Here is a 22442-nt window from a genome sequence, read left to right as displayed (position 1 = left end):
TCTTGAGGTAAACACACCGCGATGCCGAGTGGAAAGCGTGTTGCTCACCGTTGAGGGCTCTCGCCTTGGCGGCTGGACATGCGTGTTCCGTGCCAGCCCTGGGCGTGCTGCCCTTCTCCCCGGTTGTTCTGGCATCAGCCCGGGGCTCACGGCCTTGTCTGCAAAGTCCGGGGTTGGAGAGTGACCTTTATCGCCCCCGTCAGCACTGGGATTCTCGGATCCGGTGTGTGACTCGGGAAGGGTCGCCTGCGCTTCTCCCACGGTGAGCCTCGCCCCTCAGGAGCGCGTGAGCAGTGATAGGCGCGTTCCATCCGGGCCTGTGAGCGGACTCTGCCGTCAGCACTCCCGGGGGGCGCGCGCCAGGGGTGCGGCTCCGCCCTGGAGGGGCGATTAGTGCAGCAGGGGGAGCGGGAGCCCTTCGCACGCTGAGCTGGGCACCGGGAGCGGTCACGACGCTGACTGCTGGCCTGTGTCGCAGTTGGAAAAGCAGAGCTGGCGCCCCAGCTCCCACAGGAATGACTGAGCACGCACCCCCCCACCGTGGGGCGGGGCTTTGTGCTGGGCTCAGCGAATGCTCCGGTGACCGCCAGCCGCGTTGGAAAGGAGTGGTGGCCGTGGGTTCTGCGTGGTCATGCTCCTGGCCTCAGACCGCTCCCTTGTGTGGGGCGGGGTGGGTGAGCAGACGCTAGCCTGATCTGAATATCCTTTGCCGGGAAAGCCAGCCCCTGGAAGATGCAGCAGAGCTGTCTTGTCTTCGTGTGCAACCCCAGTCTGATGGTCAATTTGAGATGAAAACGTTCGCACGTTACTTTCTTAAGCCTACAAGGCTAACTATTGAAACTACGTCTGAAAGACGTCTGACTCGCTCCTTGGGCCGGCTTCCGTTCACCGCTGGGGATGGTGCACCAGCCTGAATGCAGACTTCTCTTCCCAGTAAGCCATGGAAGACAGGGTGCGGGGGAGAGGTCACGTGTGCCCACCCCTTCAGCACATCACTGAGCTGCAGCAAAGCGAGACACCGTCAGAGGCCAAACGGGGGGCGAAAGTTGGCTGTGGAGGAGGGGCCTCGCCAGAGGCCGGGCCTTGCCCCGAGAGGTTTCCAGAAATCCTGGTGAATCTGCATAGCAAAGTCTGCCGCCATGTAGAGTAACGGGGACAAGAGGCAGTCGGGGCTGCCCAGGGTGGAAGGACCTGACGGGGGGCCGGCCGTCCACGGTTGGAGCCCCTGCCCTTGCGTGCGGCGAGGAGTGCACCTGCTGCAGTGCTCGTGTGAGTGGGGACATTTAGAAGGACGCGTTGAGCGTCGTGCAGGTCTGAGCCTGAGTTAATGCTTCCTCTGTGGTCTGCAAAGTCTCAGGCTAGGAACTGAAAAGTGGCCCTAGACCGGGCGAACCTCCTTGCACCCAGCCTTGCACGCTGCCCACAGGTGAAGTGCCGGGTGGCCTCAGGCCACCTGCACGGCGTCTTCCCGTGGGGCTGCAGAGCAGCGGAGGTAACAGGCAGTAGGATGCGTCTCTGAGCACCTGGAGCGCTGGGACCGGCAGGGGTGCCATCTGGAGCTAGGGTCTGAGTACGTTGAAAGAATGAACTCAAGATACAAATACAAAAGAAGAGGCACAAAATGGAATTTCTGGTCCTAAAAATATGATCATTATATTTTAAAAAAGTCAGCGGAGAGGTGAAAATGGTAAATCAATATCAGTAGGACATTGGGGGGGGCGGGTATAGATCTGACAAGGCTGCCTGAGGCGCAGGCTGTGGCCCGAGTCAGGGGCCTGGGTTTCAGTCCCCACTTGGCTTCTGATTCAGCTTCCTGCTGACGTCACCCCGAGAAGTGGCGGGTGACGGCTCAGTGCTGACGCCACCATGAGAAGGGGGGAGGGCTCAGTGCTGATGTCACCTGAGAAGGGGGGGCTCAGTGCTGACATCACCATGAGAAGAGGGGAGGGCTCAGTGCTGACGTCACCATGAGAAGGGGGGAGGGCTCAGTGCTGACGTCACCATGAGAACGGGGGGGGTTCAGTGCTGACGTCACTGAGAAGGGGGAGGGCTCAGTGCTGAAGTCACCTGAGAAGGGGGAGGGCTCAGTGCTGACGTCACCATGAGAACGGGGGGGGGGTTCAGTGCTGACGTCACTGAGAAGGGGGAGGGCTCAGTGCTGATGTCACCTGAGAAGGGGGAGGGCTCAGTGCTGACGTCACCATGAGAAGGGGGGAGGGCTCAGTGCTGACGTCACCATGAGAACAGGGGGGGGTTCAGTGCTGACGTCACTGAGAAGGGGGAGGGCTCAGTGCTGAAGTCACCTGAGAAGGGGGAGGGCTCAGTGCTGACGTCACCATGAGAAGTGGGGAGGGCTCAGTGCTGATGTCACCTGAGAAGGGGGGAGGGCTCAGTGCTGACATCACCATGAGAAGAGGGGAGGGCTCAGTGCTGACGTCACCATGAGAAGGGGGGAGGGCTCAGTGCTGACGTCACCTGAGAAGGGGGAGGGCTCAGTGCTGACGTCACCATGAGAAGTGGGGAGGGCTCAGTGCTGATGTCACCTGAGAAGGGGGGAGGGCTCAGTGCTGACATCACCATGAGAAGAGGGGAGGGCTCAGTGCTGACGTCACCATGAGAAGGGGGGAGGGCTCAGTGCTGACGTCACCTGAGAAGGGGGGAGGGCTCAGTGCTGACGTCACCTGAGAAGGGGGGAGGGCTCAGTGCTGACATCACCTGAGAAGGGGGGGCTCAGTGCTGACGTCACCTGAGAAGGGGGGGTGCTCAGTGCTGACATCACCTGTGGGGGGGCTCAGTGCTCTCAGGTGAGAGGCCCCAGCTAAGTTCCAGGCTTCTTGCCTCAGTCTGGCCCGTCCCTAGTAGTGAACCAGTGAATGGAAGATGGAAATCGCTCTTTCTCTCCCTCCCTCCCTCTGTCCCCTCCCCCAGCACCCCTTCTCCCTCCCTCTCTTGCTCTGCCTTTCAATATATAAAAATGTTTAAAAGTCTCCGGAATGCAGCATCGAGAGACAAGGAGACAGAGGACAGGTAGCCAAGCTGTGACACACGGGAAGAAAGGGTCTGATGTTCTTGTAACTGGGTTCACAGAGAGAGATGTCTTCGTCTGGCTCACTCTGCCCCCGGCCTGGGCCGTCTGTAAGAACAGCCGTTGACTCCTCCCGGCCCTGGAGGCCGGTGCTGGCCTCTCGCTGCGTCCTCACGGGTGGACAGCAGAGGTCGAGACAGGGCCAGCTGGCTCCACCCAGCCTGTATAGCGGCCCCTAATCCCATCCACAGGAGGACCCCGTGGTCCAGGCACCCCGTAAAGGCCTCGTTCTTCATACTCGGGCAACACCTGCATTTTGGAAGGGCGCGTTCAAACATGGCGGTGTCCTGGCCCAGAGTCTCAGGAAGCCCCAGATGAGTACGAAGGGAGGCCCGTGCAGACTGTCACGGGGGCTGCAGAGCGAGAGCCTGGACGGGAGGGTATTGAGGGCCGTGGGGAGAGGGAGGGCCAGGCCGCCGCCGCCTCCCCAGGGACCCTCCCTCTTGGAATCCTGGACGTGCCTGTAAGAACTAAAGTCGGCTGTTCCTGCTGCAGCCCCGGGAGTCTCTCTGCTGCTTGCCAAAGTGTGCGCTCATCGCTGACACCAGGTGCCTTTTCCTGCTGCGTTTATGCTAGGTCTCCGTCCGCCAGGTCCTGCGTCATCTCTGCGTATCAGCTCCTGTGACGTGAAGGCAGCACGTGAGCGCTGAGTTGCTAGGTCAGGAGACAGGGGTCAAGTCCGGTCACCGGCAGAGCTGCAGCTCAGACCCCCTGACCCCGTGGCAGTGCCACTTCTTTTCTTTTTAAGGATTGATTGTATCTGTTTGACAGGCAGAATTAACACGGAGAAAGGGAGAGACAGAAACAGACCAGACAGAGATCTGTCTGCTGGTTCACTCCCCACATGGCTGCGTGGCCAGGGCTGGGCCATCTAGGTCTCCCACGTGAGTGCAGAAGCCCAGATACCTTCCATGCTTTCCCAGGCACAGTAGCAGGGAGTGGATCAGAGGTGGTGCGGCCGGGACTTGGAGCAGCGCCCGTATGAGACACCCTCCCTGCAGGCGGCAGCTTAACTGCCTGTGCCGGCCCCCAGGGGGTGGTGGTGCTTATTCTGGCCACAGTACCTCCCTTCTGCTAAGGGAAGTCACATTTATGCTGCTCGAACCCGGTGCCATTGACGTCAGTGATTCGCCATGTCTTCTTCTTCTTCTTCTTTTTTTTTTTTTTTTTTTGACGGGCAGAGTGGACAGTGAGAGAGACAGAGAGAAAGGTCTTCCTTTGCCGTTGGTTCACCCTCCAATGGCCGCCGCGGCCGGCGCACCGCGCTAATCCAAAACCAGGAGCCAGGTGCTTCTCCTGGTCTCCCATGGGGTGCAGGGCCCAAGCACTTGGGCCATCCTCCACTGCACTCCCTGGCCAGAGCATAGAGCTGGCCTGGAAGAGGGGTAACCGGGACAGAACCCGGCGCCCCGACAGGGACTAGAACCCGGTGTGCCGGCACCGCTAGGCGGAGGATTAGCCTAGTGAGCCGCGGCGCCGGCCTCACCATGTCTTCTACCATCACATTGGCCCTACCGAAACTGGTCACGCATGAAGACTGAGAACGTTCCCAAGTACCTGATGGTGGTGGTTTTGCTTCTGAAGATAGTTATGGCCTGGAATTATATTTCTATCATTTTAAATAATTTATACTTGTTTTTATTTGACAGAGAGGTAGAGAAAGATACACAGAGACAGAGAGAGAGAGAGATCTGTCTGCCGGTTCACTCTCCAAATGCTTGCAACAGCTAGGGCTGGGCCAGGCGAAAGCCAGGAGCCCGGAACTCAGTCAGGCTCTCCCGTGTGGGTGGCAGGGACCCGAGTGCTTGAGCCGTCACTGCCGCCTCCCACAGTGCACGTTGGCGGGAAGCTGGATCAGAAGTGGGGAAGCTGAGACTCTCACTGGGCATCTCAACCGCTGTGCCAGACGCTGCCCCTGGGGTGAGGCTTTGTGGCCCTCGAGAGCTGGTGGAGGAAACCGGGCTCTGGTTTCTAGCTCAGAGGCCCTTGAGTCGTCCATGACACAGGCAGCGTCGTCACTGGGCAAATGGGATTTCAGAGACTTCTGTCTGGGGGCGTGTAGGACACGGCCCCATGGCCACACGGCCCGACACTGGCCCCTGCACATCCGAGGCGCATTTGGTGCACTGGTGACTCCGCCCTCCTCGGGTCACCGTCGGTACAGACCTCGGTGGAGGCTCTCCAGAGCTTTCTGAGGACGACCCCCCTCTGAGTTCGGGAGCACCCGACAGCTGTGTGGGTGCTCTGTGCGTTCTCGGAGCCCGCGGGACCGCCCTCGTTTGCCTGGCCGGGTGCCGCAGACCCGAAGGCGTGAAGGAAACAGCAGCAGGACGGTGATGGACAGCGCGGGTTGAAGCGGGCTCTGGGCAGGTCGGCTGTGGTCAGGGAGAGAGCAGCACAGAGAGGCGGGCCTGGAGCTGCACGCGCCGAGGAGCAAGCGGCCGGAGCAGCTGCCCAACGAGCTGTGCACCACTGGAACCCGTGTGCCCCCAGGCCGCTTCAGTCTGTCCGGCTCACACTGAGGTTCTGAAGATTAGAGACGCAGCACGAGCGAGCGGGAGCGTTTGAGAAGTGGAGACCGCGGGCTCACGGAGACGTCCTGAGACCGACACCATGGTGGCGAGCCTCCCGCGGATCCTGGGTGGTGTGGCGGAGGCAGAAGGCCCGTGATCTCGGGTTTCAGGAGCCAAGAGCGAAGAACTCGGCACGATGTGGGTAAACAGCGGTGGTGACTGGTGTAGAAAATGGTCACGAAGGTTTCCGGATCTGTTAAATGAAAGACTTTTAATTAGACTGTATCAGACAACAGTAAGCTAAGAGTGATGAACAGGCTAAAGTCTCAAGCTGCAGTTGTTAGCTGGCAGGTGCATAGAGACAGCAACCGCCGTCGTATGTTGAGATGTTATGTATGCACGTGGTGATTTTTTAGGGTAACTTCCAAAGTATAGAAACAAAATGTCTAGCTTCAAACAGAGGGGAGCATGAAAGAACTTTTCAAATGCGCAGGCCGGAGCAGGTGTTGTGGCACAGGCGCTGAGCCTTGTCTCGGACGCCAGCATTCCATCTCGGAGTGCTGATTTGAGTCCTGGTTGCTCCGCCTCTGAGCTAGTGTCCTGCTGATACGCGCGAAAGCAGTGAGGAAGACCAAGTACCTGGGCCTCCTACTCGTGTGGAAGACCAGGCTGGGGTTCCAGCTCCCGACTTCAGCCTGGTCCAGACCTTTGCGGAGTGAACCAGTGGAGGGAGGATGCTCTCTCCCCCTCTCCCCCTCCCTCTCCCCTCCCTCCCCCTCTCCCTTCCCTCCCCCTCTCCCCCTCTCCCCCTCTCCCCTGCCTCCCCCTCTCCCCCTCTCTTCTTCCCTCTCCCCTCCCTCCCCTTCTCCCCCTCTCCCTCTCCCCATCCCCTTCCCTTTCCCTCTCCCCCTCCCCCGCTCCCTCTTCCTCTCTCCCTCCCCCTCCCCCTCCCCATCTGTAACTCTGCCTTTCAAATCACTCAGGAACTGGCAGTACAAATAAAGAATTCAGAATAAATGTGTGGGGCCTGGGGTTGTGGTGCAGCAGGTTAGGCTGCTGCCTGCCTGTGACACTGGCCTCCCGTGCGAGTGCTGGTTCGAGTCCCAGCTGCTCCACTTCAGATCCAGCTCCCTCCCTGCTAATGCCTGAGAAAGCAGGGGAGATGGATCGAGTGCTTGGGCCTGTGCCATCCGTGTGGAAGACTCAGATGGCTCTCCTGGCTTCAGCCTGGCCCAGCCCTGCCTGCTGTGGCCATTTGGAGGTAAACCAGTGGATGGAAGGTGTATCTGTCACTGTCTCTACTCTCAAATAAATAAGTAGTTAAATCTTTAAAAACCCCCCACCTTCATTTTCATGTACAGGCTACTTTAGAACCAAACTTAAAAAAAAGCACAGTAAATATGTAGACCTACACCCAGATGCACCTTGTACCATCACTTTAAATGTGAAGGGATCAAATACCTCAGTTAAAGGACACAGACTGTCAGAGGAGATAAAAACCCCAGCTGTTGAGTTTTAAAACTAAATGAGGTACTTAATGTAATATAAATTAAATATAAAATGGTCATGAGAAAAAGGAGGGAAAGATTATACTTTATAAAAATAAGCCAAAGAAAGAAGGCTGGCGCTGTGGCATAGTGGGTGATGCCACTGCCTGTAGTGCCGGCATCCCGTGTGGGCGCCGGTTTGAGTCCTGGCTGCTCCTCTTCTGGTCCTGCTCTCTGCTGTGGCCTGGGATAGCAGTGGAGGATGGCCCAAGTCCTTGGGCCCCTGCACCCATGTGGGAGACCCGGAAGAAGCTCCTGGCTCCTGGTTTCGGTTAGGCACAGCTCTGGCCATTGTGGCCATCTGGGGAGTGAACCAGCAAATGGAGGACCTCTCTCTCTCTCTCTCTCTCTTTCTCTCTGCCTCTCCTCTCTCTGTGTAACTCTGACTTCCAAATAAATAAATCTTAAAAAAATTATTTTAAAAAAAAGAAAGCGGAAGTGAGTATATTAATTTCAGGCAACATAGATTTTAAGATTTAAGCACATAATTTTAATAAATGCTCCATTTAAAAGATAAGGATTTTCTGATGAGAGAACAAACTAGACAGAAGCCTGGAGGAGGGATGGAAGCGAGAGGGTTTAAGATGACACGTTCAGGCCGGCTCTGCGGCTTACTAGGCTAATCCTCTGCCTGCAGCGCCGGCACACCGGGTTCTAGTCCCAGTTGGGGCACCGGATTCTGTCCTGGTTGCTCCTCTTCCAGGCCAGCTCTATGCTCTGGCCCGGGGAGGCAGTGGAGGATGGCCCAAGTGCTTGGGCCCTGCACCCCATGGGAGACCAGGAGAAACACCTGGCTCCTGGCTTCAGATCAGCGTGATGCGCCGGCTGCAGCGCGCCAGCCGCGGCAGCCATTGGAGGGTGAACCAACGGCAAAGGAAGACCTTTCTCTCTGTCTCTCTCTCACTGTCCACTCTGCCTGTCAAATAAATAAATAAAGACGACACGTGCAGTCCTAACCCGCAGGCAGCCGGAGTCGGCGAGTCAGCGCCTGGGGAGGGACTGCCGCAGGTGGGGCCTCGTGGAGCAGGCACTGAGGTGGAGTTTGGGCAGCGGGACGTCGGCTGGGCAGGAGCAGGGCTGAAGCAGGCCTGGGCCGGGGGGACGTTGAGCCCAGCCTTTGCGTGTCATCCTTGAACTCTCTCAGGGTTAGAAACAGTGTTTCTGTGGGTTGGCTGTGACCAGAGTGGTGTCAGCAGGCTGCCCTCGCTCGGTGCAGGTGGCTTGGTGTCTCGCGCAGGGCTCGGTCTCCTGCTGTCACAGTGCAGCGAGGGTCTGCCTGCCAGCACAGCTCCCGGCCCCGCTCTCCGTAGTTGGAAGCGGACTCCTCACCGCAGCCCCCAGTCCCCGTGTGGCCGGCTTTGCCTCCATCTCTGAGCCTGGCCTGGCCGCCTCCCGCCGCACACGCCGCTCTGGTCTCCCCAGCCTTCCCCCTGCCGACCCTGGGATGTGCCCAGCTCCTACTCCTCGGGCCGCAGGCGGGGGCTAAGCCCCCCGGCCCTCAGCCTGGGGTCTCTGTGCAGAGGACACTGGGTCAGAGGGGCCCTTTGTCTCCCGCTCACCCTGTCTTTTCAGTTTTGTTTTCTTCAGGGCACCTGCTGTGTGCTTTCCCCTGCAGCGGGGACGGGGTCTCGCTCACCGCCGTGGCCCCAGAGCTGGCACACGGGAGGCACTGGATGCAGGCTGTGCAGTGGAGGAGCCACAGCTCCGCCTCCGCCCCCCAGCCCTGTCTGTTCCAAAGAAGGGTCCTGGGGTCATTTAGAGATGCAGGGGTAGGAGCCGGCGCTGTGTGCAGTGGGCTAAGCCTCCACCTGCAGCACCGGCATCCCATATGGGTGCTCCTCTTCTGATCCAGCTCCCTGCTGTGGCCTGGGAAAGCAGTGGAAGATGGCCCAAGTGCGTGGGCCCCTGCACCTGCGTGGGCGACCCGAAGGAAGCGCCTGGCTCCTGGCTTCTGATGGGCCCAGCTCTGGCTGCTGTGGTCACCTGGGGCGTGAGCAGGTGGGATGCACAGATCATGCAGAAGGAGTGTTGATAAGGAGAAGCAGATGGACCTGAGGGGATGGGGCAGGCACACGTTGGCCACGGAGTCCTGGTCCGGAGGGGCCACAGTGCCCGGCGTGCAGTGGAGCCCGGCGGCAGAGGGGTGGGGGGCCGGGTCTGAAGCCGGACCTCCGCCCCCTTGCACGCTCCCCTCCTTCTCGCCTGCAGAGCAGGGGCGCTCACTGTGCCGCCCCCAGAGGGTTGTGCGAGGTGTCAGCGAGCGCGCACCACGGTCGGATCCTTTCCCCATTTCCACACGGTCCCAGGAGGGCCAGAAGCTGCTGGACTTGGAGAGAGGCGTGGCGCGCAGGGGTCGTCTGGCCAGGGCTGCACGCCAGGCCTGCGCAGCCCGTAGCAAAGGCCTTGTATCACACAGTGATCATTCATAAACGTTCGTGCCCCGGACCCCTGCGTGTCCTACCAGCTCTGACTCGGCTGGGCCGCTGTAAGAGACTTCTTCTTTCTGTGTTTAAGGGGCGGCGGGACGGAGCCGCAGTGCTGCCGGACGCTGAAGGAACTCGAGACCCAAATAGGAGAAAAGGTAACAGGTGTTTGAAAACGACACCTCCCGGCCCCTCGGTTCTCCCGTCCCTGGCCTCCGGCTCAGCGGATGTCCGCACGCTGGCGTTCCCACTGCGTGCTGCCGGGGTTGGCGCGTCTCACGGCCGGTGACACCAGCAGCAGTCCTGGGGTGGCCGTGACTTCATGTTACTTTTCCGTCACTAGCGAGACTGGCTGCTCTGTTTCTGAGACCGAGTAGGTCTGTCTGTATTTAGTGAGACAGAAGCCGCTGCCCTTCCAACGTAAGTGCCCGTCAGGTGCGCCCGTGGCACACCGCGCCCGTCCCCGGGCCACTTAGCTGGTACTTCCTTCCTGTTGCTGACTGGGGTGGGGTGGGGTGGGGTGGGGGAGGGTGCGGGAGGGTAATGCCGCCCAGGCCTGGAATTGAGCCCCTGTTTAAAATGCGTTTGAGTCTGTCGGTTACAGGAGCAGTTTGAGAATCGTGGTTTAATTTACTGGCTACAATATGTCGGTTTGAAATGTGACAAATTTTCTTTCTTTTTCGAACTCTTCCGAGACTCTCATACATTTCAAAATCAAAAATAGCCGGCGATCCACAAACTGTTTGTCTCCGTTTCCCTGGCTGATACGGTTAACACCAGAAAAATTCATTTTCATATGATAATTTCTTAACATTATATATTCCTCAAAACCTGTTTTGCCGTAGTCGCTATCAGTAGGAACCCTGGTACAATTGCCCACTCCTTCTGTCGCGGGCTGTCTGCCTCGGGGCTGGGGATGGTTCATGCTGTAGCACGTCTCCCCCGTCCACGACTTGGCTCTCTGCAGTCTCATTAGCCCACGGCCACGAGGAGAAGTGTGACCGCTCACAGAGGGGAGGGCGTTGCCGGAGCGAGTCTCGTGGGTTCTTTTCCTCAGCCTAGTGTAGAAACAAAAAGCCAGGAAACAGTTTACAAATAGGCAGAAACTTCTATCAGACAGAAAAGAGACTTGTATTTGATTGGCAAGTGACAGAGAAGGCGTTTGGTCCGAGAGGAGAGCAGTGGAGTGCCCGAGCGGGACGCTGGCCCTGACGAAGGGGCCCCGGTTTGTAAGGCATCGCTGTCTGCTCACTGGGTCATCCTGCTGGGGTGCCATTGGACAGGGGCCTGGACTGGACACACGTCTGTTGGTTGGCTTGGGACTCATGAGACAGAGGGGGTCTATCCTGTAAGGCTCAGCCCCCTCCTCTGCCAGCCCTGGGCGAAAGCCTGCACCCACCCTGCACGTGTGGTTTAAGGCCGCAAGGTCACAAACACAGCACAGGAAGCTGTCGATGGAGGAGAGGCCGGTCGGTCTGGAGACGGGCGTTCCAGCCACAGCCGGCCGCCCGCCTGGGAGGGACGTTCTGCCTACGTCTGAGGGGCCCACAGACCCAGCCCTGCTGGCCGGCCTCAGGAGGAGGGACAGGCCACGCTCACCTCACCTGCATCGCAACGCGCTGTTAGAGTCGTTCTGCGTGACTGTTAGTCCCTCGCTGCCTGATGTATGGATCCGCTTCACCATAGCTGTGTGTGCCTGGGGGGGTCGCACGGTACGAGGGTGCTCAGAGCTGCGTGGGAGGTGGGATGGAAAGATGGATTCATTTCTGAAGCCTGCTCATAGTTTTCTCATGAGCTGGGGAGCGTGTGCGCACGGCCGGGGTTGTAGGCCACTGGGCGTGGGCTGTGACGAGCACATCTCCCCGGGGCTCCCTCGCTGGCCACCCGACACCAGCTGGGTTCCTTTCTGTCTCGCTTCCTCGAGAACCCTGCCACTGAGCGAGAGTGAGTTTGGGCCCCGTCCCCGTCCTGGGGGACCGAGGGGTGAAGGTGGAAGGAGGGGCGGGAGTGGGTCAGGCGGCGCTGACTCCTGGGAAGTGCGCGGTCTTCCCTGTCCGCTGTTGCAGCCGGCGTGGCCTGCAGCCAGGACCCCCCTGTTCCTGCCACGTCCCTCACTCTGGGCACACAGGCGGGCTGACCTGGAGACCCTGTCAGACCTGCGTCTCCGTCTTGGCTCTGCCATCTGCCGTCCAGGGAGCACCAGGCAAGCCCTCATCGCTGGGTCTTCACCGGTCAGGGGGAAGAGACCCACCCTGAAGCGCTGCTGCACAGCCCGTGTGGCCTTGGCACGGAGTGCAGAGCCCTGGGGGCGGAGTCAACGCCAGCTGCCTCCTCCTTGGCAGTATTGGCAGGGGCTCAGTGGAGCTCGTCCCGTCCCACTCCCCCACCCCCGGATGAGTGGATCCGGCACCCCCTCCTCAGTAGACTCTGACCTTCTAGGGAGGGCCCCGCTGGTGGGGGCGTGGCCAGGCAGGCTGTCTCCCTGCGCTGTGGCTGCTGGGTGACGGGCCCCGGGCGAGAGGACGCCAGCTGTCCAGTTGTGACGCTAAGTCCACTCGGGGTGTTGGAGCCAAGAGTGCCTGCAGGTGGTGCTGCAGTCGGGGAGCCAGCCTTCCTGGGCCATCACAGAGCAGGAGGAACCCCAAACTGCCTGAACCGGCGCTGGCATTGCCTGTCATCTGTGCGCCGAGCTGAGTCCCAGGGCTGGTTCTCGGCCTCTCCCTCCTCCCAGCTGTCCGGGTCCCCCAGCATGTGGCCGCAGGGCCTGGTTGGGTGGCCTCCCGTCTCGTGTCTCCCTTTGGTGGTTGCGTCCCATGGCTTCCTGTGAAGAGGCGCTGGCTGCCCCGTGGGGCCCCGTAGCTGGGGGAGAAGGGAGTGCTGACAGCGGGGGTGGGGGGGGACTTCTCAGGGGAACCCCTCCAGCCCCACCTGCTGGCTCTGGGTGGACCTGCACTGAGGCTCTACCCCGCGGGCACCTGGAGCCCTGTGCTGCCTCGCCTGCCTGCAGGATCTTGGCCTGGCTTTTCCTGCCCTCGCAGACGGACCCGTGCTCTCCTAGGACTCCGGCCGGTGCCTTTGGGCATCTCCTGGGCCGCTCCAGGGCTCTGGGGCTTGGGGTCTCTGCTCCTTCACCTCCTGGGAAGCAGAGTCAGACACAGCCGGTCTGAAATGCCACCCCGGGGGGTACCCGGGCCAGGTCTCCACCGTTCGGTTGCTCTCCTTTCCCGTCAGGGCCACTACAGGAAGCGGTGGTGCTCACGTGAGTGAGGCTGCTGGCGCATCAGTAATGTTAATCCCGTTCTCCCCTGATGAATGAGGTGGGGCCTCCTCAGACAGCACCAGGCCCTTCCAGGGGCGGCTTTGCCTGCTGCCAGCTGGTCCCCCGCGACCCCCAGATAGAAGGTCTCAGTAAGGAACTCGGCGGCTAGGGCGTCCGGCGGAGTGCAGGTCCGGGGTGACTGAGCCGGCTCCCTTTCCGCTCGGCGAGAGGATGCCTCCCTGCAGGAGTGAGTGCAGGGCCTGGGTGTGGTGCTGCCTCCCTGCAAGAGTGAGTGCAGGGCTTGGGTGTGGTGCTGCCTCCCCCTGCAGGAGTGAGTGCAGGGCCTGGGTGCGGTGCTGCCTCCCCCCTGCAGGAGTGAGTGCAGGGCCTGGGTGTGATGCTGCCTCCCCCCTGCAGGAGTGAGTGCAGGGCCTGGGTGCGGTGCTGCCTCCCCCTGCAGGAGTGAGTGCAGGGCCTGGGTGTGATGCTGCCTCCCCCCTGCAGGAGTGAGTGCAGGGCCTTGGTGTGGTGCTGCCTCCCCCCTGCAGGAGTGAGTGCAGGGCCTGGGTGCGGGCATGCAGGATTGAGTGCAGGGCCTGGGTGCAGTGCTGCCTCCCTCCTGCAGGAGTGAGTCCAGGACCTGGGTCCGGTGCTGCCTCCTCCCTGCAGGAGTGAGTGCAGGGCCTGGGTGCGGTGCCACCTCCCCCCTGCAGGGGTGAGTGCAGGGCCTGGGTGCGGTGCCGCCTCCCCCCTGCAGGAGTGAGTGCAGGGCTTGGATGTGGTGCCGCCTCCCCCCTGCAGGAGTGAGTGCAGGGCCTGGGTACGATGCTGCCTCCCCCTGCAGGGGTGAGTGCAGGGACTGGGTGCGGTGCTGCCTCCCCCTGCAGAGGTGAGTGCAGGGCCTGGGTACGATGCTGCCTCCCCCTGCAGGAGTGAATGCAGGGCCTGGGTGTGGTGCCGCCTCCCCCCTGCAGGAGTGAGTGCAGGGCCTGGGTGCGGTGCCGCCTCCCCCCTGCAGGGGTGAGTGCAGGGCCTGGGTGCCAGGAGTGAGTGCAGGGCCTGGGTGCGGTGCTGCCTCCCCCTGCAGGAGTGAGTGCAGGGCCTGGGTGCGGTGCTGCCTCCCCCCTGCAGGAGTGAGTGCAGGGCCTGGATGCGGTGCTGCCTCCCCCCTGCAGGAGTGAGTACAGGGGCCTGTGTGCCAGGAGTGAGTGCAGGGCCTGGGTGCGGTGCTGCCTCCCCCCTGCAGGAGTGAGTACAGGGGCCTGTGTGCCAGGAGTGAGTGCAGGGCCTGGGTGCGGTGCTGCCTCCCCCCTGCAGGAGTGAGTACAGGGGCCTGTGTGCCAGGAGTGAGTGCAGGGCCTGGGTGTGGTGCTGCCTCCCTGCAGGAGTGAGTGCAGGGCCTGGGTGTGATGCTGCCTCCCCCTACAGGAGTGAGTGCAGGGCCCGGGTGCCGTGCCGCCTCCCCCCTGCAGCAGTGAGTGCAGGGCCTGGGTGCGGGCCTGCAGGAGTGAGTGCAGGGCCTGGGTGCAGTGCTGCCTCCCTCCTGCAGGAGTGAGTACAGGGGCCTGGGTGCCAGGAGTGAGTGCAGGGCCTGGGTGCGGTGCTGCCTCCCCCCTGCAGGAGTGAGTGCAGGGCCTGGGTGCGGTGCCACCTCTCCCCTGCAGGAGTGAGTACAGGGGCCTGGGTGCCAGGAGTGAGTGCAGGGCCTGGGTGCGGTGCCGCCTCCTCCCTGCAGGAGTGAGTGCAGGGCCTGGGTGCCAGGAGTGAGTGAAGGGCCTGGGTGGATGCTGCCTCTCCCCTGCAGGAGTGAGTGCAGGGCTTGGATGTGGTGCCGCCTCCCCCCTGCAGGAGTGAGTGCAGGGCCTGGGTGGATGCTGCCTCCCCCCTGCAGGAGTGAGTGCAGGGCCTGGGTACGATGCTGCCTCCCCCTGCAGGAGTGAGTGCAGGGCCTGGGTGCGGTGCCGCCTCCCCCCTGCAGGAGTGAGTGCAGGGCCTGGGTACGATGCTGCCTCCCCCTGCAGGAGTGAGTGCAGGGCCTGGGTGCGGTGCTGCCTCCCCCTGCAGGAGTGAGTGCAGGGCCTGGGTACGATGCTGCCTCCCCCTGCAGGAGTGAGTGCAGGGCCTGGGTGTGATGCTGCCTCCCCCTACAGGAGTGAGTGCAGGGCCCGGGTGCCATGCCGCCTCCCCCCTGCAGCAGTGAGTGCAGGGCCTGGGTGCGGGCCTGCAGGAGTGAGTGCAGGGCCTGGGTGCAGTGCTGCCTCCCTCCTGCAGGAGTGAGTACAGGGGCCTGGGTGCCAGGAGTGAGTGCAGGGCCTGGGTGCGGTGCTGCCTCCCCCCTGCAGGAGTGAGTGCAGGGCCTGGGTGCAGTGCTGCCTCCCTCCTGCAGGAGTGAGTACAGGGGCCTGGGTGCCAGGAGTGAGTGCAGGGCCTGGGTGCGGTGCTGCCTCCCCCCTGCAGGAGTGAGTGCAGGGCCTGGGTGCGGTGCCACCTCTCCCCTGCAGGAGTGAGTACAGGGGCCTGGGTGCCAGGAGTGAGTGCAGGGCCTGGGTGCGGTGCCGCCTCCTCCCTGCAGGAGTGAGTGCAGGGCCTGGGTGCCAGGAGTGAGTGAAGGGCCTGGGTGGATGCTGCCTCTCCCCTGCAGGAGTGAGTGCAGGGCTTGGATGTGGTGCCGCCTCCCCCCTGCAGGAGTGAGTGCAGGGCCTGGGTGGATGCTGCCTCCCCCCTGCAGGAGTGAGTGCAGGGCCTGGGTACGATGCTGCCTCCCCCTGCAGGAGTGAGTGCAGGGCCTGGGTGCGGTGCTGCCTCCCCCCTGCAGGAGTGAGTGCAGGGCCTGGGTGCAGTGCCGCCTCCCCCCTGCAGGAGTGAGTGCAGGGCCTGGGTACGATGCTGCCTCCCCCTGCAGGAGTGAGTGCAGGGCCTGGGTGCGGTGCTGCCTCCCCCTGCAGGAGTGAGTGCAGGGCCTGGGTACGATGCTGCCTCCCCCTGCAGGAGTGAGTGCAGGGCCTGGGTGTGATGCTGCCTCCCCCTGCAGGGGTGAGTGCAGGGCCTGGGTGTGGTGCCGCCTCCCCCCTGCAGGAGTGAGTGCAGGGCCTGGGTACGATGCTGCCTCCCCCTGCAGGAGTGAGTGCAGGGCCTGGGTGCGGTGCTGCCTCCCCCTGCAGGGGTGAGTGCAGGGCCTGGGTGTGGTGCCGCCTCCCCCCTGCAGGAGTGAGTGCAGGGCCTGGGTACGGTGCCGCCTCCCCCTGCAGGAGTGAGTGCAGGGCCTGGGTGTGGTGCCGCCTCCCCCCTGCAGGAGTGAGTGCAGGGCCTGGGTGCGGTGCTGCCTCCCCCTGCAGGAGTGAGTGCAGGGCCTGGGTACGATGCTGCCTCCCCCTGCAGGGGTGAGTGCAGGGCCTGGGTACGATGCTGCCTCCCCCTGCAGGGGTGAGTGCAGGGCCTGGGTGCGGTGCTGCCTCCCCCTGCAGGAGTGAGTGCAGGGCCTGGGTACGATGCTGCCTCCCCCCTGCAGGGGTGAGTGCAGGGCCTGGGTGGATGCTGCCTCCCCCTGCAGGGGTGAGTGCAGGGCCTGGGTGCGGTGCCGCCTCCTCAGTTGTGACTCTGCAAACACGGAGGCTGCTGCCCGTGACTCCAGACCGGAATCGCTCCCCGGATCCCCACCGTTCCCTGGCAGTCACGTTGGTTCCGGGAGCAGCCTGGCCAAGCCTGCTCAGCCCTGGTGTGGCAGCTGGCCCGCTCCTGCCTGGTCACGGCTCTCAGAACAAAGTGGAGGACGAGGGTGTTGTTGGAAAGGAGAGGGACGGAGGCCAGTGGACAGGACGTGCCCGCCAGGCTTGCCGAGCCTTCGTTCTTGGCTTCTGGGTTTTGCCCTTTGTGGTGACTGCAATGGCCGGCGCGATGGAGGCCCTGCCAGAGCTCCCCGGGTGCTGTCCTGTGTCGGTCGCCGAGCACACAGGGGTCCCCCCGGGGTGGGCATTGCTGTTAGCTGGCATGGGCAGGGGGATGCAGAGACCACAGGCTGTGAGCAGTTTGAGCAGAGATGTGGAGTCGTGGGTGGAGGAGCTGTGATTCCTGCCTTAGCAGCCTTCACCACGCGGCCACCTTGGCCCTCAGAGGGCAGACATGGCCCCTCCCAGAGGGCAGGTTCTGTCCAGCAGCCGCCTCCCGGAGGTTGGGGCCTGTTCATCAGCTGCCTCCCAGAGGGCGGGCCCTGTCCAGCAGCCGCCTCCTGGAGGTTGGGGCCTGTCCATCAGCTGCCTCCCAGAGGGCGGGCCCTGTCCAGTAGCCACCTCCTAGAGGGTGGGCCCTGTTTATCAGCCGCCTCCTGGAGGGCGGGCCCTGTGCAGCAGCCGCCTCCCGGAGGGCGGGGCCTGTCCAGCAGCCACCTCCCTGAGGCGGGCCCTGTCTAGCAGCCGCCTCCCAGAGGGCGGGGCCTGTCCAGCAGCCACCTCCCTGAGGCGGGCCCTGTCTAGCAGCCGCCTCCCAGAGGGCAGGCCCTGTCTATCAGCTGCCTCCCGGAGGGTGGGCCCTATGCAGTAGCTGCCTCCCAGAGGGCAGGCCCTGTGCAGCAGCCCATGTCCACTTCGCGCATGCACTGGCGGTTTTGCTCGCTGTTCCCCCCTGGTGTCTGTCCAGGCTGTGTCCTAGGCCCAAGAGGAGGAATCGGCCAGGAGAGCGGGACAAGGCAAAGTCTCGGTGTGACCACAGGCTGGCCGGCTGGAGGCAGGGCGCTCGTGCTATCATCCGCCGACTCCCAGCCGGGGAGGGCAGGGGCCCAAGAGGCCAATAGAGTGGTGCCGAGGGTCAGCCGTGCCCGGGGGTTCCAGGGAGGAGAGGCTGTCCGAGCTGTGTCGGAGCCGTGGCGAGTGAGTGAGTGAGTACCGTGGGTGTCTAGAAAGACCCTCTTCCCTTCACCCCTGCCCCGCCCCCTCCCACACGAGAACTCACAGGTGTGCAGTCCAGTTCCAGCAGGAAAGCAGTGCTCCAGGCTGTGTTCCCGCCCGTGTCACTGCCCGGCGGGGCGCTCTGGAGGGTGGAGGCGGTGCCCAGGTGTGGGCACCGCAGTGCCGGGATGCTTGGGTTGTACAGGGAGTGGGCGCCGCGTGGCCCGCTGCAGGCTCTGCGGGTGACCCCGGTGCCTTGGAGTGGTGTAGACGCTGTCTCAGCCGTCTCAGAAGCAGTCAGTGAACGACGAAGGCTGCGACACTGCCTGCTCGCTCCACAGTGCCAGCACTACGAGGGACAGACGCGCACACGCGTGCCTTCTGTGGGCAGAAGCCCTTCAGAACGGCAGTGACGGCAGTCGTTGCTTGAGGACTGAGGCGGGCGCTGTCGGCATCACTGCGTCTCGGGGAAGCACCTCGGTACCTAACGGCGTCAGCGTGGACGGGAGTCGGGGCATGCAGCCCGTGTCCACCTGCGGGCTGTCCACCAGACACCTGCGGGCTCTGGGTTCGCGCCGAGCCCCGCCCGCTCCTCCGCGCCAGCCCTGCCTCAGTGTGCCTGGTATTAATTGCCTATTGTAGCAGGTATTTGAACACATCTCCTCTTTCATCTGAAGAAAATATTAGCATATCGCGGAGCTGTTGGGACAGATTGTATCCGAGGCAGCCCCTCCCCCCGCAGAGGGGCCTGTCAGTCATGGCTGAACACAGTGATTAATAATGTCAGCGCCTCGCGGTGCGGCTGCGTGCCGCTCAGCCGGGAGGGGCGCCTGCCTTGGGATGCGGAGCCGCTCTCGCCGCAGCGTAATCATGGCCGTTTTAGAAAACCCACGCTGCAGGCCCCGCTCCAGGACCTGTTTTCTGTGATTCCGTCTCCAGAACCCCGGGGACAGCAGAGGTTCTGTCGCATCCGAATCCGCACTTGTTTCAGACTCGCTGCAGATGGCAAGTTAATAGGCCAAATGCATGTCGCAGGGTAAATGTTTTTTACATTTTTATTTTCCCTTTATTTGAAAGGCAGAGAGACAGACAGAGACCTGTCACCTGCCCATTCGCTCCCCAAATGCCCCGGGCTGGTCCAGACTGGAGCCGGCGGCCGGATACTCAGTCTGGGTCTCCCATGTAAGTAGCAGGGCCCCAGTTACGCAAGTCATTATGTCATTGCGTGCTGCCTCCCAGGGTACGCGTTAGCAGGAAGCTAGAACCAGGAGTGGGCTGAGCCCCCAGCCCAGGCCCTCCAACCCAGATGCGGGTGCCCCGGGCAGTGACTTAGCCGCTGTGACTGACGCCCACTGCAGGTGACTGTTTAAACAGCACGGTGTGGGGAGTCCGGGCTCCGGGGCTTGGCTGCCTGAGTGACGTCCGCACCCTGAGCGAGCTGGGCTCTCCTGAGACCGTTTCCTCCTCCTGAACCGGGGAAGGGCCCTGCCAGGCTTTCCTAACTGCTGGGCCTTCCCCAAGAACCAAGGCCACAGGACCTCCCGGGCGCCAGCCCAGAGCAGCCACTCAGTGTCGGGAGGCCGTCAGCGTTCCAGAGGGCCAGCCGTGCCCGCAGAGGCCCTGTCTGAAGGCATGTCTTCCTCACCGTATCCAACGTTCCGAGGTTCCGTTGACAGATGACTAGGGCGGTGACTCGGGAGCCGGCACCTTCTCCGTCTTGCTCACTGCCATAACTTGAGTGCCTCGAACAGTTCCTGCACCCACTGCAAACTCAGTGAATACAGTGTTACAGACAGGCTCCCGGTACTGGAGCTCAGTGAATACAGTGTTACAGACAGGCTCCCGGTACTCAAACTCAGTAAATACAGTGTTACAGACAGGCTCACAGTACTCGCCGAGGGGGGACCTGGGGCTCCGGTGTGGGCCCCGGAGAGGGTTGTGCATGCACGCGGAGGTGTGGGCCGGGGTTGGGGCCTCCAGGCTGGCACCCTGGGGTGGATGGGAGCAGTGGGGGCGGGGCTGGGCCCGTGTGACTGTTCTGGGGCATTCTGTTTTCCTAGCTTGGGACAGGGGAGGTTTGAAAGGTAGACCAAGGCAAAGGATCAATGTGTTGAGGGGCCAGGTTCTCACCCTCCAAGCCTAGGCGGAGAGGAGGAGGTGTTTGGGAGAGCTGAGCGTCACTGGTGGGTAGCGTTACTGGGAGAGTCACTGAGCCGGGGCACCCGCCTGTCACCAGGTCTCTAGCGCAGCCCACCGGTCTCCTGTCATCGTTGTCCCCGCCTGCTGTGTCAGGGAGGCATGTAGTGTCAGGGGGCTACAAAGGAGACGGAGGTTTTGTCCTTATCCCCCAGAAGTGCTGTCGATGGTAGAACCGAGCCTGAGCGATCCAGTACGAATGGCCTTAGAATTGTGTTTATTCATTCACTTGTCACCTAGACCAGAGGACTTAGGGAGCAAAGCCATATAAATTGCTCCTCCCGGCCGTCAGTCGAGCACCGTGGACAGTCGGGGCTGTGAGAACTTAGAGTGAGTCACCACGACTGGCTCCGGGCGTGGGGTGCCCCCGGGGGACCAGGAGTTTGAAGCTGCCTTGGGGAAAGGGCGGAGGGGGGCGGTACACCCCCACGCTCGGGGCTTGTTACATCCCTGCGAATGAAGGAAGGGATGGAACACCTGGGCGGGTGTTCGGGCCATCGGGAGGGTCCGTTTTCTGGAGGAACAGCGTCTGTGGGTGGACGGGAGAGGACACAGGCCCTTCCAGCTCGCAGGCACTTGGGGACCCTGGGCCGTCCCTCCCCAAGCCTGGGCCGGCCCCCAGCCAGAACCCGAGCCCCGCTGTCACTGGTCCTTCACCCTCTGCACCTGTCGGCTTGCTGTCCCAGAGAGGCCCCTCACTGTGCTGGAGGAGGGGGGGCGTGAGCTCGGGAAGGCTCAGCAGAGACACTGTGCAGCAACCCGGTGTCACTGCCGCCAGCCTGCTCACCGTGGGCTCCTGTCCACGGGAAAGCCCCTCTTGGAAGGGCTGGGGCCTGACGGACAAGGCCCTTGTGTGCGTTGACCACGGTTCTGGGCTGGTGCTCGTGGCTGGTGCGCTGTGGCCGTCCAGGGTCTCAGTCGGGCGCTGTGGTGAGGGGCAGCGCCCAGTGCTGGCTGTCTCTGGGAAACACCGCGCTGGAGCAAGCCTCTTACATCCCCTTACCGTTCTCACAGCCGGAGCTTCTCCCAGAAGTCCCAGGGAGGAGCAGGTGCCGGGCGGAGGTGGCGGCCTGTGATCCCCTGGCACAGAGCTCCGTCCTGGGGGTGAGCTGAGGCCAGGGTTGTAGGGACCCCAGCATTCTTCCCCGTGGTCCCCGGCAAGTGTGGTAGGACGGGAAGGGGGGCTGGGTGGTCCTCCTCCTGGACCCGCGCCCCTGTGGTTGCACAGCTGTGCCTGCCGTTCGGCGGTGTTGCAAGTCTTGAAGCCACACAGCGTGGGCGAGCATTGTGACACAGCCAGGTGTGGGAGGGTTGCAGTGGCCTGTGAGGCCGTGACAGCAGAGTCCCCTCTTCACCTTGGCTGCAGGGAGGCCCAGCACCACGATTTTGCTCCCTCAGAGTGACTGTGCCTTTTGGGTTTCTCGAGCAAGCCGCTCTTGGTTGTTTTTGTTGCTGTCATTGTTTTTAGCTCTCTCTTCTCCATTTGCATGGGTCTCATCTGGGTGTCTTTTTATGTAAGCCTGTTCAGTTTTTTGGTAAAGGCAGGGTGTGCATATGTTCTGTAAATAAATGCGTAGCCCTTGGCCTGTGGGTGCGGGCGCCGGAGCTGGCATCAGCCCCGGGAGGCAGGAGGCAGAGCCCTCGTGCGAGGTGCCGGTGCCCACCGCCACCCCGCCCACACGTCTCCGACTGGGGAGTGTGTGTTGATGGCGTTCTGAATGCAGTCTAATTTTTTCCTATCTGGTTTGGCGCATCTTTACCAGCTGGTAAATAGGAAATGTTCGCGGTGGGAAGCCAGTACTCTGCAGAGTGTAAACAGATGGAATCGATATAAAGTGACAAGTTAGACCGTGCCGGGGAGAACGCCGAGCCAGAGCAGAACGTCCCAGCCAGGCGACTCGCTCGTTCCAGTTCATTTAGCCCTGAATAGTGGTGCTTATCTGCACAGCTGTGTCGGCCCCCCTTCTTTATTCTGGGTTGATAATGACAATTTCAAAGAAAAACTTTAATTAAAGATTTTATATAAAATAGCCAAAAGTAGAATAATAAGGAAAATGAGCATTGATGTGTTTATTGTAAGAGAAATCCTTTTTCAAGGCTTCATTTAAAATTTTCATGTCTTACATTTAAAACGAGTTCAGTGGCGGTGGCAGGAAGGTGCTAGACTGACAGCGGCGGCAGAGCCAAGACTGAGGGGCCTGTCCGCGGGCAGGCGGGTCCGCGGGTTCCTGACCTGCTTCTGTTAGGAGCCAGGCGAGAAGACGTGGCTGGGGTGCGGCGCTGAGCAGAAAGCGGTTGACCGGGAGCTGACAAAGATAGAAACATGCAGAGGGAGTGCAGGCTGCCGTCTGGCTAGGAGCTGCTGTCTGGCTCGGGCAGGGCCGCGGCAGAACCAGGCCGAGTGGGAGCTCTGGGCTTCGGGGCGGCAGCACCAGGGCTTTCCCCAGCTCCCTGAGGGTCCGGGTGGTCATGTTTGTTTGGCTTCACGGCTTCCCTTCCTGGGGCTTGAAGCGCTATAGAGAGTTTTGAACAAAGAGCT

At 62.0% G+C, this 22442-nt stretch overlaps 1 protein-coding gene across 7 annotated transcripts in view; it reads left to right on the top strand.

The window, feature by feature from the left end:
• EFCAB6 (EF-hand calcium binding domain 6) overlaps window positions 1–22442 on the top strand; it is a 232372-nt gene that overhangs the window by 40875 nt on the left and 169055 nt on the right. For 6 of the 7 annotated variants that reach the window (XM_070053016.1, XM_070053015.1, XM_070053014.1 and 3 more), the window contains one exon: window positions 9660–9726. The exons of the other annotated variant lie outside the window; for it this stretch is intronic. In XM_070053016.1, the coding sequence (XP_069909117.1) occupies window positions 9660–9726 (67 nt within the window). The remainder of the gene's footprint in view (window positions 1–9659; window positions 9727–22442) is intronic. 7 annotated transcript variants of the gene reach the window in all.

The sequence above is a fragment of the Oryctolagus cuniculus genome, chromosome 11 (genome assembly GCF_964237555.1).
Source record: "Oryctolagus cuniculus chromosome 11, mOryCun1.1, whole genome shotgun sequence".
Lineage (NCBI taxonomy): Eukaryota > Metazoa > Chordata > Mammalia > Lagomorpha > Leporidae > Oryctolagus > Oryctolagus cuniculus.
Note: the sequence above shows the minus strand (reverse complement) of the source record. Positions and strands in the feature narration are given on the sequence as shown.